The following is a 25,206-nucleotide window of genomic DNA, read 5'->3' on the forward strand; positions in this document are numbered from 1 at the left end:
ACATGTCAGCATAATAACTAACCAGAGCAGGCTACAAAAATAGTCATAGAGAGAGAGAGAGAGAGAGAGAGAGATAGAGAGAAAGGAGTGGAGAGAAAACAAAATAACATTTAAAAGGTGTAATTTTACATGCAGACATTCCAGAGAATTTCAAAGAATTCTTTCAAGAGATTTCTTAACTCAAAAGAAAGTTTATGATTTTGTTTGAGGAGAAAATGGGTGTCGGTATATGTTCAAAGAAAATAAGAGAAATTGAGACAGTAGGTAGTAGATTGTGGTTTGGAAAAGGTGGGTGAATTCATTCATTCATTTACTTCAATGTGGTAGAAAGGACAGAGCGAGAAAAAACATGTATTGATGCGGATACAACAAGACGTTCCTTGATGGTGTGACCGTGTGTAGGTTAGGGGCATAGATGGCAAATCTCATTTCATCTAGTCATACGATGTTTTCAATGAGATTTCTGCCCCCCGTACACACACTCATCATTGAGTCTTCCTTTAAAACCTTAACCTCGCATAACATTTGCATTCCAGGAAGATGAAAAGAAGAAGACACGTTGTGGTAGGTGGAAAACACTTGATTTTTTGTTTTTTGTTCTAAAATTCAGTTACCTGCTGTTATACGACAATCGGTGGTAGTTGGGAACAGTAGATCAGCTTGGGAACAGTAGCACATTGTTGTGTGATTTAGGGTATGACAGTATTTAAATGTGGGCGTATATTTTTCACATACATTCGGATAATAGTCACAAGGTCTAGTACAACGTCGTCCGATGCAAGTCTCGTCGTCTTCACAGTCATAGTCAGTAATGCAACATACTTCGGTTTTGTTGGAGGTTAGCGTAACCGCAGTAGTATAATTCATGGGTTCAAATGTTTGTGGATACACCAAGGTAGTTGGGGTGGTGTAATAGGGTTTAAAAGTAGTTACCTCTTTAGTTACTAAGGTTGTTAGATTAAATTGTTTAATAGTTTCAGTAATAGTTTCTTCGTTGGTTGAGACAATTTCAGTGGATTCTTTGTATTGAGGGGAAGATTTGGTAGAAGTTTCGGGAGCGGTTTCTGCTTTAATTGTTGGTATTGCTTCGGTTTTTGCCACCATATCAATTGGTACACTGGTAACAATTTCTACGCCAGAATGGGTTGATTCAGTAGATGATGTAGTTTCATTGGGCATTAGTGTGACAGGGAATTCGGAAACAATTTCAGGTTCTGTTGTAAAAGATTCACCAACAATAGTTGTTCTTACTGAAGGCAATTCAGTTTCTTTCTGAATTTCAGTGGTTTCTTTTGTAGGTGTATCTGTTACTAGTACTGTTGGAGTAGTTTTAATAGTTTCACTTGACATTTCGGTAATCATTTCAGGAAGTGTTGAAGTTTCAGCTTCAGAACTAGCTGTAGTTGATTCTTTTGTAGGGAAGGTTTCCAATGGCATACTTGTTGAAGAAATTTCGGATTCTATTTCAGTTATTGAGGTAAATGTTTCACTAGTTGTTACTTCTAGCGGCAAGTCTGTACTACCTGATGAAGTAGATTGCTCTGGAGTTTTTGTAGTTTCAAAAATAGTCGTTTCTTTTGATGGCAGACTTGTTGAGCTTGATTCTAGGGTTATTGCTTCAGAAGATGTTTCAATGACTGTGAATGGTGTTTCCGTGAAAGACTCAGTGGTTTTTTCAAATGGACGAATAGTTGTTGAGACACTTTCGGTGGTTTCCTTTGGTAGCATTGTAATTGGAATTTGGGATTGTGTTGTTTGATCTAATGTAGGGACACGTATAGTTGTTGTGGGTATTTCAGTTACTTTCTCTGATGTTATTGAAACAGGTGTTTCTGGAACAGTTTCGGGCATTGCAGTAGTTTTTTCAACAGAAGTAATTGTTGTTAATATTTCGGGAGAATCTTTACTTTCCGGAACTGTAACAGGTTTAAAGGTACTCTCCTCTACAAGAATACTTGTAGTTGGAATTTCGGTTGTTACTTTTTCTTTAGGCTGCGGAGTTTCCTTTACCTTTACTGATGTAGTAGTTGTAATTTCTGTTGTTGGAATCAATGAATCGCTTATTGTTGAAATTCTTTCTTCTGGTATTTCTGTAACAGTTTCATACGATGAGGTTGTTTCTTTAAAAGGAATTTCCGTGGTTTCTTTTCTATCGAATTTAGAAGTTACCAAATCGGTAGTATCCTTTAATGTTACTACAGTTGTGTTCGGTATTTGTGTAGTTTCCTTTGAAGAAGGAAATTGGGAAGATGTTGTAGTAGTAAAACCGGATTCCGTGGTTACTTCCACGGACATAACAGTAGTAATTTCGTCTGAAGAAATTGTTGGAATAGTTTCTGTTACTACATTTGAAGTTATAATAGATGGTATTTCTGTGACGGTAACTGGTTTTGTGGTACTTTCTTCTAGAATAGTGGTAGTAGATTCTTCTGTTGAAATTTCAGTCGTTCCCTTTTCTACACCAGAAATGGTTACGGTTTCCTCAGATGTAGTTTCTTCTGCTGAAATTTCAGTTATTTTCTTTTGAGAAGCTGGTGTAGTAATTTCAGTAGTTGGAGCAACAATTTCGGTTGCGTATTTTGAAGGGGTTGTATCGGAAACTTTGGCTTCTGTAAATGTAGTTTCTTCTGGTAAATATCGTAGTGTTGTTTTCTCTGTAAAACCAGTTTCATATTGGACAGTATATGTTTCACTTGTAGTATCCTCTGATAGACTACTATCTGTACTTACAACTGCAGTTGGAAGCTCTGTTGTTTCTTTTAGTATTTCTGTAGCGGCCGTTGAAGTATATAATCCTGTAGTCGTTGTTGCTTCGACTATATCGGTTATTGGAGAAAATTCAAAAGACTTTGTCATTGTTACAGGTTGTATTTCTACTGTAGACGTTTCTATTTCCGATTTAGTTTCTGTTTCTTGCCTTGTGGTTTCATATTCATCAGACTTTGTAGTTCCAGTTTCTGTTGATGGAATTTCAGTAGGAACATCGGACAGTGTGGTATATATTTTGGTTGTAACTGCTGGAGTAGTTTCACCAATAGTTGGCACAAATTTTGTTGATTCCATAATTGTTGTTTCCTTCGGCAATAATGGACTTGGTGTAGTTTCTGTTACAGTTTCCTTAGTTATTTCCTTTGGTTCGGTTATTGTAGTTTTGGGAATTTCGGTAGATAATGTTACACCTTTACCCTGTTCTAAACTTTCTATAGAAACAGTAGTTTGTGTAGTGGTTTCATAGCCATCAGACTTGGTAGTTTCAATTTCTCTTGATGGAATTCGAGTAGAAACTTCGGACAGTGTGATATCAATTTTGGTTGTAACAGTTGGAGTAGTTTTACCGATAGTTGAAACAGTTGTTGTTGATTCCATAGTTGTCGCTTCTTTTGGTAATAATGAACTTGGTGTAGTTTCTGTTACAGTTTCCTCTGTTATTTTCTTGGATTCAGATATTGTTGTTTTGGGAATTTCGCTAGATAATATTACATCTTTACCCTGTTCTAAATTTTCTATAGATACAGTACTTGTTTCCATAGATATTACACTAGTTGAAGGTTTTTCAATTGATAGTTTAGTTATTGTTTCTAAACCCTTGTCAGTTTGAGTTTCTAAGGTTGATATTGTTGTTTCTGAAGATTCGGCTGTGCTGCTTGTAATAACAGATTTTGTTGTATCGTACGATGTTGTTACATTTTCGATTTCATACAAGTCTTTACCTTCAAATATTGTTGTTTCTCCATCAGATTTCATAGTAGTGGTTCTGTCCATAGGAATTTTAGTTGTGACTAATTCTCCAATTGTCGTTTGAATTTCTTTTGGAGTTGTTGCCGTTATTGGTGGTAAATAAGTTTCTCCAGCATAACCTTTAGTTGATTCATACTTATCTACGTCCATAATTTGTGGAGTGGTCAAGTCAATTCTTGGTTCTTTACCTGTAACTATTACCGAAGGAGTTTCTGTTTCATATTTATCAACTATTGTTTCGGTTGTTCTTGGTATTTCACTGGAGGAAACGATTTCAGTAATATCTTTGGTAATATCTGTCGTCGGTGTAGTTTCCTCCTTTAAGGTAGTCAAAGGTGTGGTTGTTACGTATGGTATACCCGTAGTTTTTCCAAAAACTATTGTTGTTTTTTGCTCAATTTCATTGTACAATTCAGTGATTTTATCTGAAGCGGTTGTTGTTTCAATAACAACTTCCGTTGTAGGAGCTTCGGTTTCGAAGGTATATTTAGTTATTGATTCCACTGCTTTGGAAGAAGTTTTGATAGCTGATGTCGTGTAATCAGTGCTCTCTACTGAGGATTTTGTAAACTCACCATCTTCTTTAGTCTTTTCGGTGGTTTTTTCTACTTCTTCTTGTGTAGTGAATTCAGTTTTTGAGGATTCTGTAGTAAATTCTGGGGTAGCAGTGGCAATAGTTTTAGGTTCTGAAGTAGAGGGTTTTGTTGTAAACTCGCTCTCCATAGTTACAGTTTCTTTCGTAATTTCGGTGGTTTGTTCTATTTCTTTTCGTGTGGTAACTTCATCTTCCGAGGTTTCTGTATTATATTCTGGTGCTGCAGTTGCTATAGTTTTAGATTTTGTAGTGGAAGGTTTTGTTGTAAAGTCGCTTTCAATAGTTACCGCTTCTTGTGTAGTTTCGGTGGATTGTTCAATCAATTCTGTAGTATATTCTGGTGCAGCAGTTGCTAGAGTTTCAGATTCCTTGGTAGATATAGTTGTGGAGTCCATTACTTTGGAAAAAGTTTTGATTGCTACCGTTGTTTCTTGTGTAGTTTGTTCCTCAACTTTCAGAGTAGTAAACTCTGAAGATTTTATTGTAAATTCACCTTCTGTAGTTACAACTTCTTCAGTCCTTTCGGTGGTTTTTTCTACTTCTTTTTGAGTAGTAAATTCACCTTCCGGGGATTCTGTTTCAGATTTCACAGTAGATTTTGTTGTTGCTTTAGAAGAAAGTTCGATTGTTGATGTTGTGTCATATGGAACAGTTTCTTTGGTAGTTTGTTCTTCATATTTCTGAGTAGTAGACTCAACTACTGAGGGTTTTGTTGTAAACTCAGTCTCCATAGTTGCAACCTCCTTTGTCATTTCGGTGGATTTTACTAATTCTTTTTGAGTAGTAAATTCATTCTCAGAGGATTCTGTAGTATATTCCGCTCTAGCAGTTGCTAGAGTTTTAGATTCTGTAGTATATTTAGTTGAGTCCATTGCTGATGTTGTGTCATATGAAACTGTTTCTTTGGTGGTTTTTTCTTCATCTTTCTGAGTTGAGAACTCAACTATTGACGGTTTTGTCGCAAATTCACCTTCCATAGTTACAACTTCCTTTGTCCTTTCGGTGGTTTTTTCAAAATCTTTTTGAGTAGTAAATTTAGTTTCCAAGGATTCTGAAGTATATTTAGTTGTGAATTCCATTGTTTCAATTTCTCCAGATGTTTCAATTTCTGATGTTGAAACTGTTGTTTGTTGTTCTTTTTTCTGAGTAGTAAAGTCAATTTCTGATGGTATCGTTGTAAACTCATCTTCAATGGTTACAATTTCTTTCGTCCTTTCGGTTGTTTGCTCTACTTCTTTTTGAGTAGTAAATTCAACATACGAGGATTCTGTAGTATAGTCTTGTGTAGCAGTTGCTGGAGTTTCAGATTTTGTTGAAGATTTAGTTGTGGAGTCCATTTCTTTCTGAGTAGTAAACTCAGCTACTGTGAGTTTTGTCGTAATTCCATCTTCCATAGTTACAATTCCCTTTGTCCTTTCAGTAGTTTTTTCCACTTCTGTTTGAGTAGCAAATTCAGTTTCCGTGGAATCTGTGGGCGCTTTAGTTGTGAAGTCCATTACTTTGGAAGATGTTTCAATTGCTGGTGTTGTGTCATATGAAACTGTTTCTTTGGTGGTTTGTTCTTCATTTTTCTGAGTACTAAATTCAACTACTGAGGATTTTGTTGTAAACTCACCTTCCATAGATACAGTTTCTTTAGTCCTTTCTGTGGTCTGTTCTACTTCTTTTTGAGTAGTAAATTCAGCTTCCGAGAATTTTGTAGTATATTCTTTTGTATCTGTTGCTGGAGTTTCAGATTCTGAAAAAGATTTAGTTGTGGAGTCTATTACTTTGGAAGAAGTTTCAATTACTGACGTTGTGTCATATGAAACTGTTGTTTGTTGCTCTTCCTTCGGAGTAGTTAAATCAATTTCTGAGGGTGTCGTTTTAAAGTCACCTTCCATAGTTATAGTTTCTTTCGTCCTTTCGGATTCTGTAGTATATTCTGGTGTATAAGTTGCACTAATTTCAGATTCAGTAGATTTAGTGGAAAAAGTTTCGATTGATAATGTTGTTTCTTCTTTCTGAGTTGTAAACTCAACTACTGAGGGTTTTGTGGTAAACTCATATTCCATGGTTACAGTTTCTTTTATTCTTTGAGTTGTTAATTCAGCTTCCAAATCTTCTGTAGTATATTCTGGTGTAGCAGTTATTAGAGTTTCAGATTCTGAAGTAGATTTAGTTGTGGGTTCCATTACTTTGGAAGACGTTTTAATAGCAGATGTTGTGTCATATGAATCTGTTTCTTGTTGTTCTTTCTGAGTAGTAAACACAATTTTTGAGGGTTTAGTTGTAAATTCACTTTCCAAAGTTACACTTTCTTTCGTTCTATCGGTAGTTTGTTCTTCTTCATTAGTAGTTGTGGTATCCATTACTTTCGAAGTTGTTTCAATTGCTGATGTTGTATACTGAGTGGTATCATATGAAACTGTTGTTTCTGTAGTCTGTTCTCTCTCTTTTTGAGTAGTAATTTCAGTAACTTTAGAAATCTCTGGTACAGTTTTTGTGGTCATTTTGGTTTCCATTGGCTCCGTTGAACTTAATATTTCAGAAGTTTTGTAGTCCGTACTTTCGGTAGAGATTACTGATTTTGTTGTAATATCAGCTTCCATTATTTCAGTTACATCGGGGATTTGTGGTTTAGTCTGAACCGTGTCTTTATAAATGGTTGTTGTCAACTTCGAAGACTCTGTCGATGTTTCTGTGTCCACAGTTAATGGTACTTTTGTTGTACGCGAAATTTCGGTTACTGTATCGGTTTGTATTGTTGGCTTGAAGGTAGTTTCTGTGAATTCGGTAGAAAGACTTTCGGTGGAAGGTTTAACAGAAGTATCGATTTTAGTTGCAGTTTTAACAGAAGTATCAATTTTAGTTGTAGTTTCTAGATCAAGAGGTGTTATAGTTGTATCTTTTGCAGTGGTAACTGGTATTTTTGATGGAGATGGAGTGGTAGCTCCAGTTATCTCATAAACCTTTAGGGTGGTATATTCGGTTTCTTGTTTTTGTTCGTCAGTAGTTTCAGTTATATATGTTGGTCTAAAAGTAAATTCTGTTGAAATTCTACTGGTCGATGTTTCAGCTGGTGTTTCAGTTGTAAATGGTTTTGTAGATGTTTCATATGCAGAGTCAGTAGCTGATTTTGTCTCTGTTGTATCTGAAGCTAAAAATTTAATTGTTGTAGGAACTTCGATTTCTGAGGAACTGGATGTTGTCATTTTAGAAAATATAGCAGTTGTATCTGTTACCTTTTCAATTTCGGTTGTCGTTTCAAATTCTTTCGACTTTAAGGTAGTTCCCAGGGATGATGTAATACCTATATGTAACGTTGAAGTTTCATATTCCGAGGATTTTTCTGTAGAAACTTTCACGGTTTCATAAGATGTAGTGGTTCTTGAATCCATGGTTAACGTTGACGTTTCATATGGTTTTGAGGTAGATAAGGTTGTTTCAATAGTTTCAGGTTTTATGTACATAGATTGCGTGGTTGGTGTTTCTTTATCAAGTTTTACAGAACTATCACTATAAGAAACAGTAGTAGGCTGATTGGTTTCCTTATGAATAGACTTAGTTGTTGTTTCGGAATAAGGCTTTATTTCGCTAGATTGTTCTGTAGTTACTTTGGATGATTCAGTACTATCAGTTGGCTTTTTAATTTCAATTCTTGGTGTAGTTGTTTCCTCAACCTGTGCGTCTATAGAAATTTCATCATCTACTCTATCAATTGTTTTAAACGTTGAATATTCAAAAGGTATTTTTGGTGGTAAGTAGGTATATGCTGGTCCCGGTTTTTTAGGTTTCATTTCCATGGCAGTTTCAGTAGATGTCGATGACTTTGGTTCCGTTGTGACCATCTTTTCTGTGGTGGTTGCCATAACAGCGGGTATGGAAGTAACTGTAATATATGGAATACCAGTAGTTTTACCATATTGTGTAGTAGTTTCTATTGATTGCGTAGTAGTTTCTCTTGATAGCATTTGATTAGTGGTGTCTGAAATCTTTTGAGTGGTAACAGAAGACTTTTCAAATTCTTTGGTAGTAGCTGCTGTAGTTTGCTGTTCGATAGTTTCCTGTTTTTCTGCTGTACTGGACTCTTTAGAAGCAACTGTAGTAGTTTGATATTCTGCAGTTACTGTGGATGCTTCCATAGTTATTTCTGGTACCATAGTTGTTGTATCCATTGACATTTTACTTGTAGTTTCTAAATATTTAGTGATTATGTCTAATGGAACAATTGTTGATTTAGTAACCTTAGCAGTAGTTTCATACAATTTTGGCTCAATGGTTGTCATTTCTACATTAGAACTAACAGTGAAACTTTCAGTAGTTTCTTTAGGTTCGAGCGTTGACACCGGAGTAGTTATCTTTTCTTGGCTTACAGTGGTCGGTAGGAATGTAGAAGGTAAACCACTTGTTACATATGGAATTCCAGTTGTTTTACCGAATATTGTTGTTGAAGTCTCAAAGACATCCGTTTTTGGTGTATAATATGCAATTGTTATTTTTCTTACAATATGGGAAGAAGTAACGCCTTCGCTCTTATCTGTGATTCCGCTAATAGTAGTTGTATCCTTTGACAATTCTTGAGTTGTGGATTCAATTTCCTTTCGATAAGTTGTGGTTTCTGTAGCGAGATCTTTAGTGGACGTGTCTATGCCCACTTCAATACCCAGTGTAGTTTTATCCGTAGTTTCATATTCCTTGGAAATTGTTGATTCCATAAAAGTTTTTGTTGAACTTTCAATGCCTTTATCTTTCAAAGTAGTTTCTTTTGAAGAACTTTCAGTAGTACCTTTATCAAAAGCTGTAGTTTCTTCGATGTCTTTTGAAGTTGTGGTTCCATACTCTTGAATGATTCCTGGAGGTGTTCCTTGTGTTGTTGTCGTTTCGCCAGAAGTGGTGCCACTTTCTTTAGTAGTAAAAGTAGTTTCTCTGACTGAACTTTCAGTTGTTTGTTTTACTTGCATGGTTGTCTCGATTCCTTTTTCTTCATATAAAGTAGAAGTTTCAAATTGAGTTTCAATTTTAGGCGTGCTTTCACCAGGTAAACTTTCATATAATGTTGTTGGTTTTTCTGCTGATGTTGTTGTTTTTTCAAATTCACCTGAAGTCGTTTCTTCGGTAAAAACTTTAGTTGTAGTTTCAATTTCCATACCAGAAGTAGTAACTTCTGCTTCCATTTTTGTTGCAACCCCAGTGGAAGGTGTCGATATTCCTTCACCCTCTGGAATAGTGTCTTTTTCTGCAGCCATTAAAGTTGTTGTTTCAACTTCTTCAATTCCTGTTGTAGTTCTACCTAGGGTTGTGGTTTCAAATTCTTTTCCAACTTCACCAGTAGAAGTTTCTGTGGTTTCGATTGTTTCTTTGGGCATTTCTATTGCAGTGATTTCTGAAGATTTTATTGTAGTTGTTTCCGATGTAATTCCTGGAGTTGTAACTTTTGATATTTTGTCCGGTGTTGTAGTTGTAATTTCCAAATCTTTGGCAGTTGTAAAACTACCTTCTTCATCACTTGTAGTTGTTGTTTGCGATATAATTCCTGTAGTTGTAACTTTGGATATTACTTCCGGTGTTGTAGTTGTTATTTCCAAATCTTTAGCAGTTGTAAAGCGTACATCTTCATCACTTCTAGTTGAAGTTTCAAATTCTATTTTACCTGTTGTTGTTTCTATATGTTTCAATGTGGTATCTTTTTCTAAACCTTTTTGTGTTGTTACTTCAGTTTGTTTATCATAAACGTAGCCAGTCGCTGATTTTGGAGTTGTAGTTAATTCATCACCAGTTACGCTTACCTTGCTAACCATTTCAGTTGTTAATTCTTTGAAAGTTGTAGTTTCCTCGAAACTTGTACTTTCTGTTTCAAATCCGACATAATTCGGAGTTGTCATAGCTATTTGTGTTATTGTTTCGGAAATAGGGATTTCTGAATCCTTTTTAGTAGTTGTACTTTCAATTTCTTTTCCGGTTATATCCTGACTTATAGTAGTGTATGATGCTTCAGTTGTGGTTTCTCTATCAAAAGCTGTTGTTGATTGCTCCATAACTTTAGATGTCGGTGTAGTTTCTATTTCTATAGCAAGTGTTGTGCTTACGCTGTACTCTCCTTTAGCTGTAGTTGACTCTTCAACTGTGCCTTTTTCAGTAGTTGTTGTAGTTTCATAAGCCTTATTTTTAGCTGTGGTTTCTCTATAAGTTGATGTCTCTACTACCTCAGTAACTTTCGAAGTGGTATCTGTTATTGAAACTGCTTCAATAGTAGTTTCTTCATCCACTACTCCTTTAGCTGTAGTTGTTTCCATTTCCCCTTTCCTAGTGGTTGTTTCTTTAGCTAAATAAGTTGTTTCTTCTACTGCCATCTTAGGAGTTGTAGTGACCTCCACTTCCTTAAATGCTGTAGTTTCCTCTACTGTTTGACCAATGGTAGTTAGTTTTTCTAGCATCACTGTAGTTGTTTCTATTTCATCTTGACCCGTAGTTGTAGATTTCAAAGTGCTTTTCTCTAATTTTGGCGTGGTTAGTCCAAATTCTGTAGTTTCATCCAATTTTTGTTTAAATGTTGTTGTTTCAATGGTCTCACTTGCTAACGGCTTCAAGGAAGTGGTTTCAAATTGTACAGGAGTCGTTTCAACTGTTTTTTTCGTAGCTCCTTCTTCAACAGGTTTTAATGTTGTTGTTAAAGTTTCCATTTCAACTTCCTTCATTGTAGTCAAGTCATTGGCTTCGTATGTCTTTGAAGTGCTAATTTCGATTTCGGGTATTTTTAATCCCATATCACTGGTAGTTGTATCCGGCGATACTTCTGTTCCAACTGTAGTTTTTGCAAATTGATCAGTTTCGGTAAACCTGGTTGTTGTTGTCTCTGCTTTTTTATAAGTTGAAGGTTGGGAGACTTCTTCACCAGTTGTTTCTGTTGTAGTATATTCACGTGTATTTTCTTCTGATTCTGCGGGACTTTTTGATGTTGATGTTTCAAATTCTTCACCTGTTGGCGCTATCGTTTCCATTTTAGATGTAGTTTCCATAGCAATATATTTTGGAGTAGTGGCTTCTAAATCTTCACCAGTTGTTATACCACTTATGATAGTTGCTACTTCGGGTATTTTAGTTGTGGTCATTTTATCCAATTCAGTTCGCGTTGGAGTGCTGATTGGAATTGATGTACTTTCGTCCACTTCTTTTGAGTACATAGTTGTTACACTGTCTTTAGATGTAGAAGTTTCCACAGACTCTATAGCCATTGTTGTTTGATCCTCCATGAGCTTAGGTGAACTTAATTTTTCTGTGGTTATTTCAGCAAGTTTGTGGGTAGTAGTTTCCTGTTCGACTGTTTCCATAGTTTCGATTTCAATTGACTTAGCAGTTGTTTCTACAGATTCTTTATACAATGTAGTTTTGGGTACTGAAGTTTCCGTAGTTTCTCTCTCCATTTCAGAAGTATCTGTAATAGTTGGTTTCGTTGCTTCTGCAATAGAAATTGTTTCAGCTTCCGTTGTTTCATTAGATATCGGTGCTTCTGTAACTCTATACGTAGTAGTTTCCATGGTATCTTCTCTCATAAAGGTCGAATCTGTAGGTTTTAGAGTAGTTACTTTTCCTAATATACCCATTGTTGTTTCCTCCGTTAAACCTGTGCCAATTTCTTTAGGCATTTGAGTTTCTGTAGTCGATTCAATATCTTTCACTGATTGAACTGTAGTTTCTTCTAGCAAGTCTTTAGATGGAGTTGTAACATCAGCTAAACCTAACTTTGTAGTTGTATCCATTTCTTTAGATGTTTCTGAAGTAGTATCATATTTACCAGCAGTGGTGGTGGTAAATGTTGTATCTTTTGTTAAACCTTCCGATAAAGTAGTTTCTTCTATTGGAATTAATTTGGAAGTAGTTATTCTTTCAATTGGTTTAAATGTTGTTCTCTCTTCTGCTATAACAGATTTTGATGTTGTAGTTTTCATTTCTTTGGGAGTCATAAGAGTAGTATCAATTGCTGATAGACTTGAAGTTGTTGTCTCAACTTCGGTTCTGTCTTCAGACGATGTAGTTTCAATCTCAATTTTTTCGGTTGTACTTTCAATTGATTTGAATGTGATTTCTTCTACCAATTCCATATCCATTGTGGTTTGTTCTTCCAAACTTGGTTTTAGAGTTGTTGTTTCCATTACTTTAGGAGTTGCTATTGTGGTGTCAATTTTTGCTAATTTTGACGTAGTTGTTTCAAAACTCTCAGGAGTTGTTATTTTATCTACTGAAATGAATTTTGGAGTAACTATTTCCATATCTTTGGATGTTGCTACAGTTGTCTCAATTTCTTCAGTTGAAGTTTCAATGGGTTTAAATGTAGATGCTTCTACCAAATTTATTCCCAATGTGGTTTCTTCACCTAACTTTGATTTTAGAGTTGTAGTTTCTATTTCTTTAGGAGTGGCCAGTGTTGTATCAATTTTCGATAGTTTGGAAGTAGTCGTTTCAACCTCTATTGTTGTCCCTATATCTTTGGGAGTCGCTACGGTTGTATCATATTTTAGTTCAGTGACGTTGCTGGTAGTTTCTCCCACTTCCAACTTCGTTGTTGTTGCCAGTGTTAAACTTTCTGTTGTTTCCTCTACTGAAACTAATTTGGGAGTAGTTGTTTCAAAATCTTTAAGTGTTGTATAATATTTTGCTGTTGTAGATTCATCTAACTCCATTCTTCTAGTGGTTTCTTCTTCTAAACTTAATTTTAAAGTTGTGGTTTCTATTTCTTTTGGAGTGGCTAGTGTAGTATCAATTTTCAATAACTTTGAAGTTGTAGTTTCTACTCCAGTACTTTCGATATAAATTGTACTTTTATCACCCTTTGAAGTTGTAGTTTCTACTCCAGTACTTTTTGTATAAATTGTACTTTTATCACCCTTTGAAGTTGTAGTTTCTACTCCAGTACTTTCTGTATCCATGGAACTATTATCACCCTCATATGTAGATGTTTCAACATAAACTTTACCTGTAGTTGTAGTTTTTGGTGCAGTAGTAGTTCCTTCGGCCATTCCTTCAGAAGTTACCTCAACTTCTTTAGGAGTTTCTGTCAAATCAACTCTCATTGTTGTTTCTTTTACCAAATCTTTAGATATTGTAGTCTCCTCAATTGAAATCAATTTTGGAGTTGTTGTTTCAAATTCTTCAGTAACTTCTCTGAGCGAAGAAGTTGTTTTCATATATTCTATACGTTTAGTGGTTGTTTCTATAGTTTTTGGAATAGTACTTCCTTCCACTATGCTCTCAGTAGTTGCCTCTACTTCTTTAGGTAATATTTTGGATGTAGTTTCAGTTACTTTTCCCAAATCAATTCCTATTGTTGTTTGTTTTACCAAATCCTTAGATAATGTGGCTTCCTCAATTGAAATCAATTTTGAAGTAGTAGTTTCAAATTTGTCTGTAACATCGTCGAAAGTAGAAGTTGTTATGCCCTCAGTAGTTGCCTCTATTTCTTTAGAAGTTGGTTTGGATGTAGTTTCAGTTGCTTTACCTAAATCAATACCCCCTGTAGTTTCTTTTACCAAATCTATAGACATTGTAGTTTCCTCAATTGAAGTAGATGTTGAAAATGTCGACGTCATTTCACTGACAGTAGAAGTTTCTAGTGTTTCATCAACATCTGTAACCAAAGTTGTTTTATCTAACAATACCTTGGCAGTTGTCAATTCTCCAGTTTCTATGACTTTTGCAGTTGTTGTACTGCCCATTATATTGAAAGTTGTTGTATCATATTTGTCTGTACCACCTCTTATTTCCGGTTCTAGAGTAGTATCTTTAAAAGTAGTAGCTTTAGTGGTACTATCATAGGACATTGTTGTATCCACTTCAGCAACAATTTCAGTATATTTGGTACGCATTTCCGTTTGATTTGTAATATCGGCTGTAGTATATTTCAAAGTTGTTGCTTGTGTCGTTAAGTCAGTAGCGGTCAGGTCAGTTGTCTGTTCTGTTATTGGACGTATAGTCGTTATATCCATAGGTTTGCCAGATATCAAAGGTATGCATTGATAGCTAGCCGTGCCTATAAAGTCTTGTGAACATATACATGTCATAACCCTGTGTGCTCGTACTATACAGATTTTGGATTGTGCACATAGTGTTAGGCACGGATCCAAACATAGACCCTTCGGTGAGCAATATAACATATCTGGACAATCGGCATCGGATGAACAGATTATATTGACCTCTGTTGTTGTTGTAGTAGTAGTAGTAGCTGTATGTCCGCATTAAACGTTTTAGTGTAGATTTTTTTTTGTTTAATTAGAGGTGTTTCGTTTGTTGGAAAATTGTTTTTAAAAAGTGTAAAATATTTTTGTACAATTTCAGAGTTATGGTGAATTATTTTGTTTGTTTTTTGTTTTTTGTTTTTTTTATATATATAAAGAAAATATTAAAAAATATATTAATAAAATTAAAAAATATATTTACAAGTTTAAAGAAAAATTTTGAAAAAAATTTTAACACAGAATAAAAGTATTTTATTGAGAGGGAGAAAGAAAAGTGAAAAGAGAATTAAGAAGAGAGGAAAAGTGTCATCAATAAAATTTTTATATAAAAATGTCTATAAAAACGCAGAAAAATTTTGTACATTATTTTCAAAAGATATGGGAAAGATATAAAAAATTGTGGGCCAAAAATTTTATCTAAAACATTTTTGTAAGGGAAATTATAAAGAAAAAATGTACATAGTTGTTGTTTTTTTAAATTAGTAAACTTTGTATACAACTTATAATAATTTAAATAAGTTTTTTACACAACATTTAAATTATAAAAAAAAAGAAATTTTAGTTAAATTATTATTTACCTAAGTAATTATGTAAGTTTTGACTAGTATTTACATTTACACAAGTTAGCTACTATTTGGTTTATTTAATTCTGTTTGGTTTTATTTTTGGTTTTTAATTTTTGTCTTATTAAATACAGATTAGTAGTAAAATTTTTTTATTTAAGGGGGTTTTAATAAATTACATATACAAATTTTACAAAATACCAATTTTATAAAAATTTTTTAAATATATATTTAAAAAAAAAATGTTTTAATACAAATTAAGTTATAAGTTTCAGGTAAGTAAAGGGGGAGGTAAGTAGGGGAAAATAGGTCAATAATTTTGGTGGTGGTGGTTTGTTTTGGTGTAGAAATAGTTAAATATACAAAAAATGCAGAAATAAAAATGTTCTTGCATTTAATGTTGTTCATTTTTTTGTTTTATTGAGCTGTAGTGAGCATGAGCGTGTGTGAATGTTTTAATAAGGATTTCAAATTATTATTATTATTATTATAATAAAAATTTATTATTGTTTAATGTTTTTAATTGTTTATTATATCAGACTTGTAAAAAAAGAAAATCTTGTTTTATTGTTCTGTTAAAAAAACGGACAAACATTTTTTTCTTTGGGTGTAATAATAACAGTAAATAAAATTAACGTTTAAAGAAAGCTTAAAGCTTAATTGTGATGAAATATTTGTAGTTGTTGTGGTTTTTATGGTTTTGTAAGATTTTGAAGGTGTCTAAAAGAGACTGTGTGGTTTAGTTGGGTAAAAATCAAGGGAGAGAGAGAGAGAGTAAAAAAAAAAAACAGAGACAGTAACAAGGAGAGCGAGAAACTATTATTTATTATTTTGAATTTTTTTTTGGTTTATATGAAAAAAGCTTTTCTTTCGAGGGGGAGTTAAACTGATAGATCTGATTTTAAATGTTTGGTAACTATACACAGCAAGAAAAATAGTTAAAAATGGAATTTAGTTTGTTTGCTTGTTTAATTTAAGTAAAACAGTAAAAGACAGATAGAGTTTTGTTTTAATTTTTTTTTTTTTGGTTTTTTTGTGATGCTTTACCTTTTTGACATCCATAACGAGAATCGGCTATAAATCCACTGGGACAGAATTTACATATCGGCTTATGATCCTCTACAATACAAGGTGAATTGGGAGCACATTGAGCAAAATCGCAAGGATTTACACATTGATAATTGCGACAGGCTAAACCAGCCGGGCAACCAGCATCACGCAGACAAATCGATATCGAAGGCTGGCAGTCTTTCATGCATATGCAAACCGGTTTATGATCCTGAACCTCACAAGATTTATTCTCGGCACAGATGGGTGTACGACCCACTGGCACTATGCAGGGATTACGACATTTGCCATCAGTGCAAGCCATATTAGAGGCACAATCATCATCACGATAACATTCCCGTTTCTCGGGAGCACAAGTCAACTCTCCAAACTCATTAACTATAAAGCCCGTCTTACAAACACATACCGGTTGGTGTCTTCTGGTCTCACATTTCTTGTGGCCACGGCAAATGAATTGAGGATTCTGACAGGGATCCGTGCACTGGCCATATGCCCCACATTGCAAATTGTCTGGACAATCACTATCCTGGGCACACAATATCTGTTCTTGTGGATCTCTGGGTTGGGTCGTATCATCTTGGCATTTGGGATCGGGTTTGCATTCCACCTCTGGACGTCCTATAAAGCAACTTGGGCAAGAACAACGTGGTCTATGCAGTACGGTTTTACACAATGCATTAGCTCCGCAGGCACCTCGTAGAGTACAGGGATCAATGCAATGACCTTGTTGGCAAGATTTCTCACTGGGGCAATCCGTGTCGGCTGTACATTTTTCGGTGTCTATAATAATGAAGTCGTGTGGTAGAAATAGAGTGATAGTTTTGGTTTTGTTTGTTTTGTTTTTTTTTTCTTACTATGTGACATTCAAGGGACATTTTATAAGATTTAAGATAAAAAAAGGTGCTGGGGTTTTTAAAAATTTCTTGTAAATTTTTTAAACAACAATTGATAAATTGTTGTTTCTATAAACAAAGGAATTTAGAGAGAAAGGGTTATTTTGTGAGGGGTTGGTGTAAGGTGGAGAGGGAGGTAGAGATAATAAGGATATAATAGTGTATTTATGTGTAAACTTAAGAAACTAAACTAACAAAACATTCAGGCCTAAATGAAAAACAAACTAAATTTCTGAAAAAGTGTATTTTTTTGTTTTCTTTACTTTTTGTTGTTGTAATAAATAAAAGTGTTTCAACTTAAAAAAAATTAGTATAAAAATAATAATTATGTTTAAAAGAAGCGGGATTTTTTGTGTATAAGTTTTGGTGTTTTTTTGTATTTGTTTGGGGTAGGAATAAAGGGGAAAAATAGTAGTAAATGTTTAGTACCAGGGGTGCTTTTTTATTTATAAAATAAATATTTAAAAAAAAAAACTGTTTATAAAAAGAAAAATAATTTTGAGTTTTATTTTTAATTTCAGTTCAATAATAAATATTGCAAATCCAGAGAACTGTGAAGGGGAGTAGACATCTCACATTTTGTTATTTTTATTTGTTTTTTGTAATTGTAATTAATAAACAAATTTATTGCTGAGGCAAACATTAGTTTGGTGTTTTCTCTTAGGTTTAATTTTTTTTACAGTGTAAGCTGCTATTTTTAGATAAATTTTAGAACAAGCTGATGATGATTGATTTAATTGTTTTGTTTGATTTATTAATTTATTTAAGGATTTTCAATAATTAAAAAAAACAAGTTAAGCCCAATTATGATTAATATAATTATTTAACAAAAAATTAATTAAACCAATTAAAATTTATTAAAAAACATTTAATAAACGACATCCAACACATGCGCTCTGCCCTAACGCGAGGACACGTTATTGGAGGATATTTTTTTTATTTTTTTTTGTAAATAAATTTTGTTTTTAAAGAATTTTTATATAAAATTAGGAGTTTTGTTTAAATTAAAGGAAAATTAGTTTAAGGGTTAGTAAATTATTAGCAAAAATTGTTTTTAATAAAAAAATTTTACAAAATAAATTTAGAAAATTTTTGCAGAGGAAATTTTGCTTTCATATTTACATTTAGTCAAAAAGGATTAGTAAATAATGGAATTGTTGTTTTTGTAATGATTATATACAATTTAAAAAAAATATATGTACAACTTATGGCTATTTTTAACAAAATACCGGAACTGCTTTTTATGGTTTATTAAACAGATGTTAGTAAAAAAAATTTAGTTACAAATTTGCTTTGTTTTTTTTTTAACAGGAAAAGAAGTTTTTTTTTTTGCTAAAATTTATTTTTTCAATAAACTAAATAAAATGAAAAACCTTATCAAAAAAATTTTTGTACAATTTGTTTTAAAATATATTTAGCTTTTAAATTCTGTGGCATGAGGATGAATTTTTTTACTTTAATTTATAATAAAAATTTAACTATATATAAAATATTTTTAAAATTTGTATACATCATTTTAAGGCGTGCTGTTATAAAAAATATGCTTTAAATTAAGAAAGAGAGACAGAGAGTGAGTAGGTGAGAGTGAGAGAGCGACAGAGTAAAAAAATGGCATATGTGAACTAGGTGTGAGAATTGTCCCGTCCACAGTTCCCAATCTGAGACTTTTTGTTTTACTGATATATATATATATATTTTTTTGTTGCTTGTTTATAGTTTTAATTATTTATTTCGATTTTTATTTAAGCTCAAAATTATTTTTTCTTAATACAAGTTTTCATTTAACAATATATTTATAAAAAGGATAATTTAGGGGACTAAGGATTTGGAGGGGAAGAGAGGTTTAGTTTTTCTATATGGGAATTTAAGGTAACAATGCAGGTTTCAATACTTCTTTGGGCTTCTTATTTGTTGTTTTTTTACTTTTCTTTCTTTTTTTTTCCTTTTCGTGTAATTAAATATAAATTTTGTGTGACCAATTTTTTGTTAAATTTTATACAAAATTTAGTTTTTCTTTAGACATATCGCTATCGCGGCATTTTTATGTGTTTGTTTTAAAGCTGTCGCTTGATGTTTACTTTAGGTCACATATTGTCCTATAAAATCGTGCTAAAGGGTCTTGGATTGGTGGCTTATTTTGAAGTTAACTAGTTTTTAAGGAAGTGCTGTTTTTAAAAGATCTGTGCTATTAGAATTTTATTTGTATTTGTTAAAACAATTTTATTAATAAAAAATTGAGTTTTATATTACTTTTTAAAAAAATATTCAAATGAAAGCGTATAAATATTTACTAAAAAAATATTTTTGTAAAGAAAAAATTTTAAGGCTTTGAATCGAAAGTGAAAGAAAATCTTCAGGACATTGACATTGCCTAATAATTCTCCAGACAAAAGTCCAGGCTTCCAGACCGGTTTTATTGTTTGTTTTTAAGCAAAATTTTAGCAATATTATGTCTCATACAGAAAACTATAAAACCGGGCCTATTACATCTATTAAAGTTTAATGTACTCAAAAGCCTTAAATTTTTATTTTACAAATTTTATACAAAATCATTTGAAATTTTTATTTTTTAATAAATTGTTTTGTTGATAAGAAAATGCCGCGTGCGTTTATTAGTTTAATTAGTATTCTAGTATTTTATTATGCTGTAAGTCTTAAAATGTTTTTATTCTTAATATTTGGTGGTCTCACTTATTTTTTTAAAAATCTTGCTACTAAAAAGCTACATCCTTTTACTACAAAAAATAGACCAATTTGAATATTAATTTTAAAATGTTAAAAGCTTTTAAATTCCTAAAAATCCAGAACTTTGTAGGATATTGAAAAAAATCTGTCTTGGACAAACTGAGATTCTAAAGATCCAGAACTTTGTAGGATATTGAAAAAAAAGCTGTCTTGGAAAAACTGAACATTGGAGGACAACAGTGTTTAATGAAACTAAAAACTAAATGAAATGTACTAATATGAATTTCCATTTCCAAAGGAGAGCTTTCTAAATAAACTAAATGAAAAGTCTAGTCGTTTGGTTAAAAGTTTTACAGAATGCTCATAAAAAGCTTTGACATGCTGTGTAATATTTTTCCTTTACCGCAAAAACACAAATAAATTGCATGCTATTTATTGTGTTTGCTTTTGGTAGGAGGGAAAAATATTTAACTCAGCATGATGATCTACTAGCATACGAAACTAATTTTAGAGTCTGTTGCTTTCGATCAAGCTTTTTATTTTTAATGAAAAGCTTTTATGTTCTAATTATTTAACTAAACCTATTGTAAAGAATTGAATTGTTTTTTATGAAGATGATATTAAAGCAAAGCTTTTTTGACAATAACTAATGCCAAAATTTAAACTTTGCAAATAAACAAAAAACAAATACGTTTTAAAGCTTTCAATTTGAAAATTTTGAATTTTGAATTAAAAAACTTGTAAGCTTTTGCAAAAATTTTTATGTAAAAAAATTTTGTTTATAATAAGCTCAACTAAGCTTTTCCAATTGGACTGATGTTGAATGTATATAAATAACTATTTTCGAAAATATAGTTTTTTTTTCGAAAATAAAGCTCTTAATCTAATAAATCATGACACTTAAAAGTGATTAAAATACAACTTTAAAAAAGTTCTTAAAAATAAAGCTTTATAATAAAAAATTCGAGGAAAAAGCTTCTATAGAACGAAAAGAAAAGTTTATTAAAGAAATAACTTGTTAGCGAAAGCATAAAGCCTAAAGCTTTTTTAACGAAACTTTGTAACTTGGTGTTTGTTTCTACTTAATTGACTTTTAAGAATAAAAGCTAAGTGTGATACGCTGTATTTGATTTGTTGTGGTGTGAAAAATGATCATAAAATTGTTATAAATGTTCCAATGATCATGTTTTGTTAGAGTTGAGTTTGAAAAAAAAATATTATTTCAAGATTTGAGTTAAGGATGAGTTAGGGTTTCTGGTAACAGTTTGTTGTTTTTATTTTTTGGGGGGGTTTTTGAGAAATGTCAAGGTGTAAATGGTGGGAGGTTAAATGTGGCTTTGTTATATTTAAAAAAAAAACTTAAAAATGTATTATTTTTGTTTAAAAATTAATATTAAAATAATTAAAATAATAAGGCACAGATTGGGAGACCGCGATAGCGACAGCGACATTCCACGAATTTTCTTGTTTTATATTTTTGTTAATTACTTAATTTTTGCATTGATTTTCTTGTTCAATTTTATATTCCATATGCTTATGAATTTTATTATTATAATTGGAAGAAATATAAAACTTACATTGAAATTTTATAAAAGCTAATAAAAAAAGCTAAAATTGTTGATAAATAAAAAAGTAAAACTAATAAAAAATGCTAAACTAAAAAAACAGGTGCATTAATTAATTAAACAAAAAAAAAAATAGGGGAATTTTAAAAATATTTGAAACAAAACATAATTTGCGTGAGCAAATTGTTTTCAGTGTATTTTTCATATAAAGTTTTGTTTGAATATTCTTGCTATAAAAACTAAAGGTGTGTGTGTGTCTGTATATTTGTTTTTTCATTATAAAGTAAGAGAGTATTATAAACAATATAGTTTTTTTTTGGATCTTTTGCCCGTTTGATTTGAATTTCCTGTTGATTATATTATTTATGATTTATTTAACATGTGTATAAATTGTTATTTAAACAATTTTTTAAGTTAATTTAATAGTTTTTATTTTAGAAAAAAAATCTCAAAATTTAGTATTTACACACACTACTAATAATACGTTTGGTAATAAGTGTAAAAATATTATTAAACTTTTGTCAATTATTCAAAATAAACCTTTTTGTTTAATAAAGTTTTAATAGTAGAACGAGTTAAGCAAAATAAAAAAATTATTAATTATTAAAAAAATATGTAATTAACAACTTTAAACCCTATTATTATTAGGAAAACTTTTTAAGTAAGAAACTTTACTAATTGTTAATCTAAATTTTTTTAATAACATCATTAAAATGTTACTCACACAATTTATTAATAAAAAATAAGAAATATTAAATTTGTTTTATTATTTAAACAGAAACCCTATAACAAGAAAACTTTGTGATCTACCTAGGAAAGCTTTTGAAAAGCTTTATATTTTTAATAGGGGAATCTCAGTGAATCTGACTACTACTTACTATACTACACACTTACCTTGTTTACAAACATAATCGTAACCTTGGCGCACACATTCACCCACGACACATCCTTCGGTTAGGCAATTCTTGGGTGGTTGAGTAAGGAAACCTGGCAAATCGGGTAAAAGAGGTTAATATATAATAATTTCTTAAAATTTTCTAAAAAAAACTTTAGGTGTTGGCGAGAGATGAACGAGTGACACGAGTATAAATCGTTTTATATCACACGTAATTGTGAATTTAACTAATCGATTTTTGTGCAAGATCATGAGCAAATAAATGAGAAAAAATCATGCGAATGCTAAACGAACATTCGTATATGAATATGAAAAATATTTTCAATTTACGTGCACATGCTTATGTAGAAACTCTAACTTTTTTAATGCACATAACCTGTAAAATCGTTCTCTGTTTTATAAAAACTTATAATTTTTAAGAAATAATACTTAGTTTCGAAAACAAATTTCACTCTAATATCACTCAACAGCTTTCTAGTAATTCCCTCATGATATCCGCTCATACTTACATTGTACATAAGGATCACCGTTGGGGAAATCTTCGGGACAGTAACATTGGGCTTCGTCGTGTGGTAAAACTTGACAGGCAGCATTAAGACCACAAACTTGATCGTGACAAGAATCGACTATATTGCCATCACACAAGCAACCCTTCTTAGCATCTCCCACACAGCCATCCATGCAGGAGCATTCATAACCGCCGGGTACTTCGTTGCATTTTGAGTTTTCGCCGCAAGGATTATTGGCACAACCGCCTTCCAAGGGTTGACATTCGGTGGCAGCATCGCCAAAGTAATCGGGAGGACATGAACATTGCGGTTTGCGATCGACAACACGACACTGAGCATTAATGCCACAGGCACCATATTCCAAACATGGATTACGGCATTTGCCGGAATCGCAACGTTTATTCGATTCGCAATCTTCATCGTGTTGACACTCAAATTGTATGCACTCTTTGCTAGGTTCACCCTCATAACCATCGGGACAATAGCAAATCATACGATGTTCGGAGACGGTACATAAAGCGTTACGGCCACAAGCCTTCTTATTAGCACAAGGATCGGCACATTGACCATTAACGCAACTTTGATCGGTAGCACAGTCACTATTGGACTTACAACCTGCCACACAGGCACCACGTTCACAAAGTTGACCCACTGGGCATGATCGGTTGGGACCACATTTCGAGCGGCATTTGCCACGTGAACATAACTGACCGCAAGCACAATCACTGGTTCGGCTACAGCTTTCAGCGCAGTATGTGTTGGTTTCGTCACAATGGCACGAAGGATTACATCTTTGTGGTGGCAATTGACAACCGGTAAGACCATCTCCGATAAATCCATTAGAACAACTACATTGGACACCATGATTGACCACCAAACAGTTGGCACATTGACCACACTGTCCGGGGGTATCACAAGGATTTTTGCACTGTTTGTTAATACACGATTGATCTTGAGCACATGTCAAGTCATTGCGGCAACCAATTTGGCAGATACGATTTTCACAGATTTGTCCTTGAGCACAGGCTGAATCAGTATTGCAGACAGTGCGGCAGGTACCGCGCATACATTTCTCATCAGCCAAACAGTTCTGATCGTTGCGGCATTTGCTCTGGCAACTGCCACCGTAACACAATTGATTAGTTTGACAGTCGCTATTGCTCGAACAAGTGGTAATTGGAGGTTTGCAGGAAACTTCAGCATTACCCACCAAACCTTCAGGACAAGAGCAAACCTTATGATGATTGACTACTTCACAGCGAGAATTGGTGCCACAAGCACGGGCATCTGAGCAAGGATCGATACACTGTTGATGTACACAGGCCAAGTTATCGGGACATCCTTGATCGGAACGACAACCAGGAACACAAGATAAGCCCAAGCATACTTCGCTATTGCGACAATCATCGTCACGTCTACACAAAGGTTTACAAACACCATTCTGGCAGCGTTCATTGGATAGGCAACCCAAATCATCGGCACACAAGGGACGGCATACGGCTTCGAAACACGCCAAACCATTAGAACAGTCGCGGTTTTCATTACAATCTTGTGGAGGTGAACGTACGCAACCCACTTGTGCTGTAGGGCTTGGTACCATGCCAGCCAAACAATTGCAAGAGGCACGATGATTCGATACAGAACAAGCAGCATTAGGACCACAGGGATTTTCAGAGCAGGGATCAACGCATTTATCATTGCGGCAGGATTCTGAAGCACTACAGTCGTCATCAGTGTGACAACCGTAAACGCATTTATTGTGCAAACACACATGACCCAAGAAGCAATCATTATCGACACGGCACGTTACTAGAAAAGGAAGCAGAATTTGTTGTACGACCCCACATTTTCTACTAATTTGCTATTCCTAAAAGCGAAGCCTATTATCCTTTAAAATACTTACACATGCAGTTGCCTCTTAAACATTTTTCGTTGAGAGCACAATCCTGATCAGCAGAGCATTTGGGGAAACACATAGAGTCGCGACAACTCAAACCTGAACCGCATTCTAAATCTGTTGAACAGGCAATTGGTATACGGACACATTCGACATCTGGATTGCCAGTGAAACCATCAGGACAAGAGCATTGTTTGAAATGAGTATCGATTGAGCATAAGGCGTTCATGCCGCAAGCTTGAGGTTGAGAACATGGGTCCATACATTGACCACCTTGGCATATTTCGTTGTTCGAACATTCGGTATCCAAAACACAAGCAGCTTTTGTTGGTAACGAAAGATAATAAAAATTATGTTACAAACATGGTTGGGAGGGTTAGAGAGTTTTTAACATTAAACACTTAAAGGGGGCGGGCGATTACTAATTCAGTATTTTTGAAGATTGTTTCTTTTTCGAAGAAGGGAACACTTTTTTGGAACTATCATAATTTAAGTTCAAAATTTTAATTTTTGTAAAGTTCTAAAATTTTTTTTGGAAAACGATGGATTCATTTCTTTTCTAAAAAGGAGTTTTTAAACTGTCCAAT

At 33.2% G+C, this 25,206-nt stretch overlaps 1 protein-coding gene across 20 annotated transcripts in view; it reads right to left on the minus strand.

Annotated features, from left to right (window-relative positions):
• The window catches only part of LOC111683929, a 231,783-nt gene that overhangs the window by 57,203 nt on the left and 149,374 nt on the right, over positions 1 to 25,206 (minus strand). For 12 of the 20 annotated variants that reach the window (XM_046950567.1, XM_046950563.1, XM_046950557.1 and 9 more), the window contains exon 1: positions 615 to 14,666. In XM_046950567.1, the coding sequence (XP_046806523.1) occupies positions 615 to 14,463 (13,849 nt within the window). In that variant the 5' untranslated portion in view covers positions 14,464 to 14,666. Of the gene's footprint in view, positions 1 to 614; positions 14,667 to 16,154; positions 16,956 to 22,212; positions 22,306 to 22,722; positions 24,532 to 24,625; positions 24,941 to 25,206 lie in introns of those variants that run through there. The other 8 variants (XM_046950586.1, XM_046950573.1, XM_046950606.1 and 5 more) reach the window with 3 other exon arrangements.

This window comes from Lucilia cuprina, chromosome 2 (genome assembly GCF_022045245.1).
Source record: "Lucilia cuprina isolate Lc7/37 chromosome 2, ASM2204524v1, whole genome shotgun sequence".
Lineage (NCBI taxonomy): Eukaryota > Metazoa > Arthropoda > Insecta > Diptera > Calliphoridae > Lucilia > Lucilia cuprina.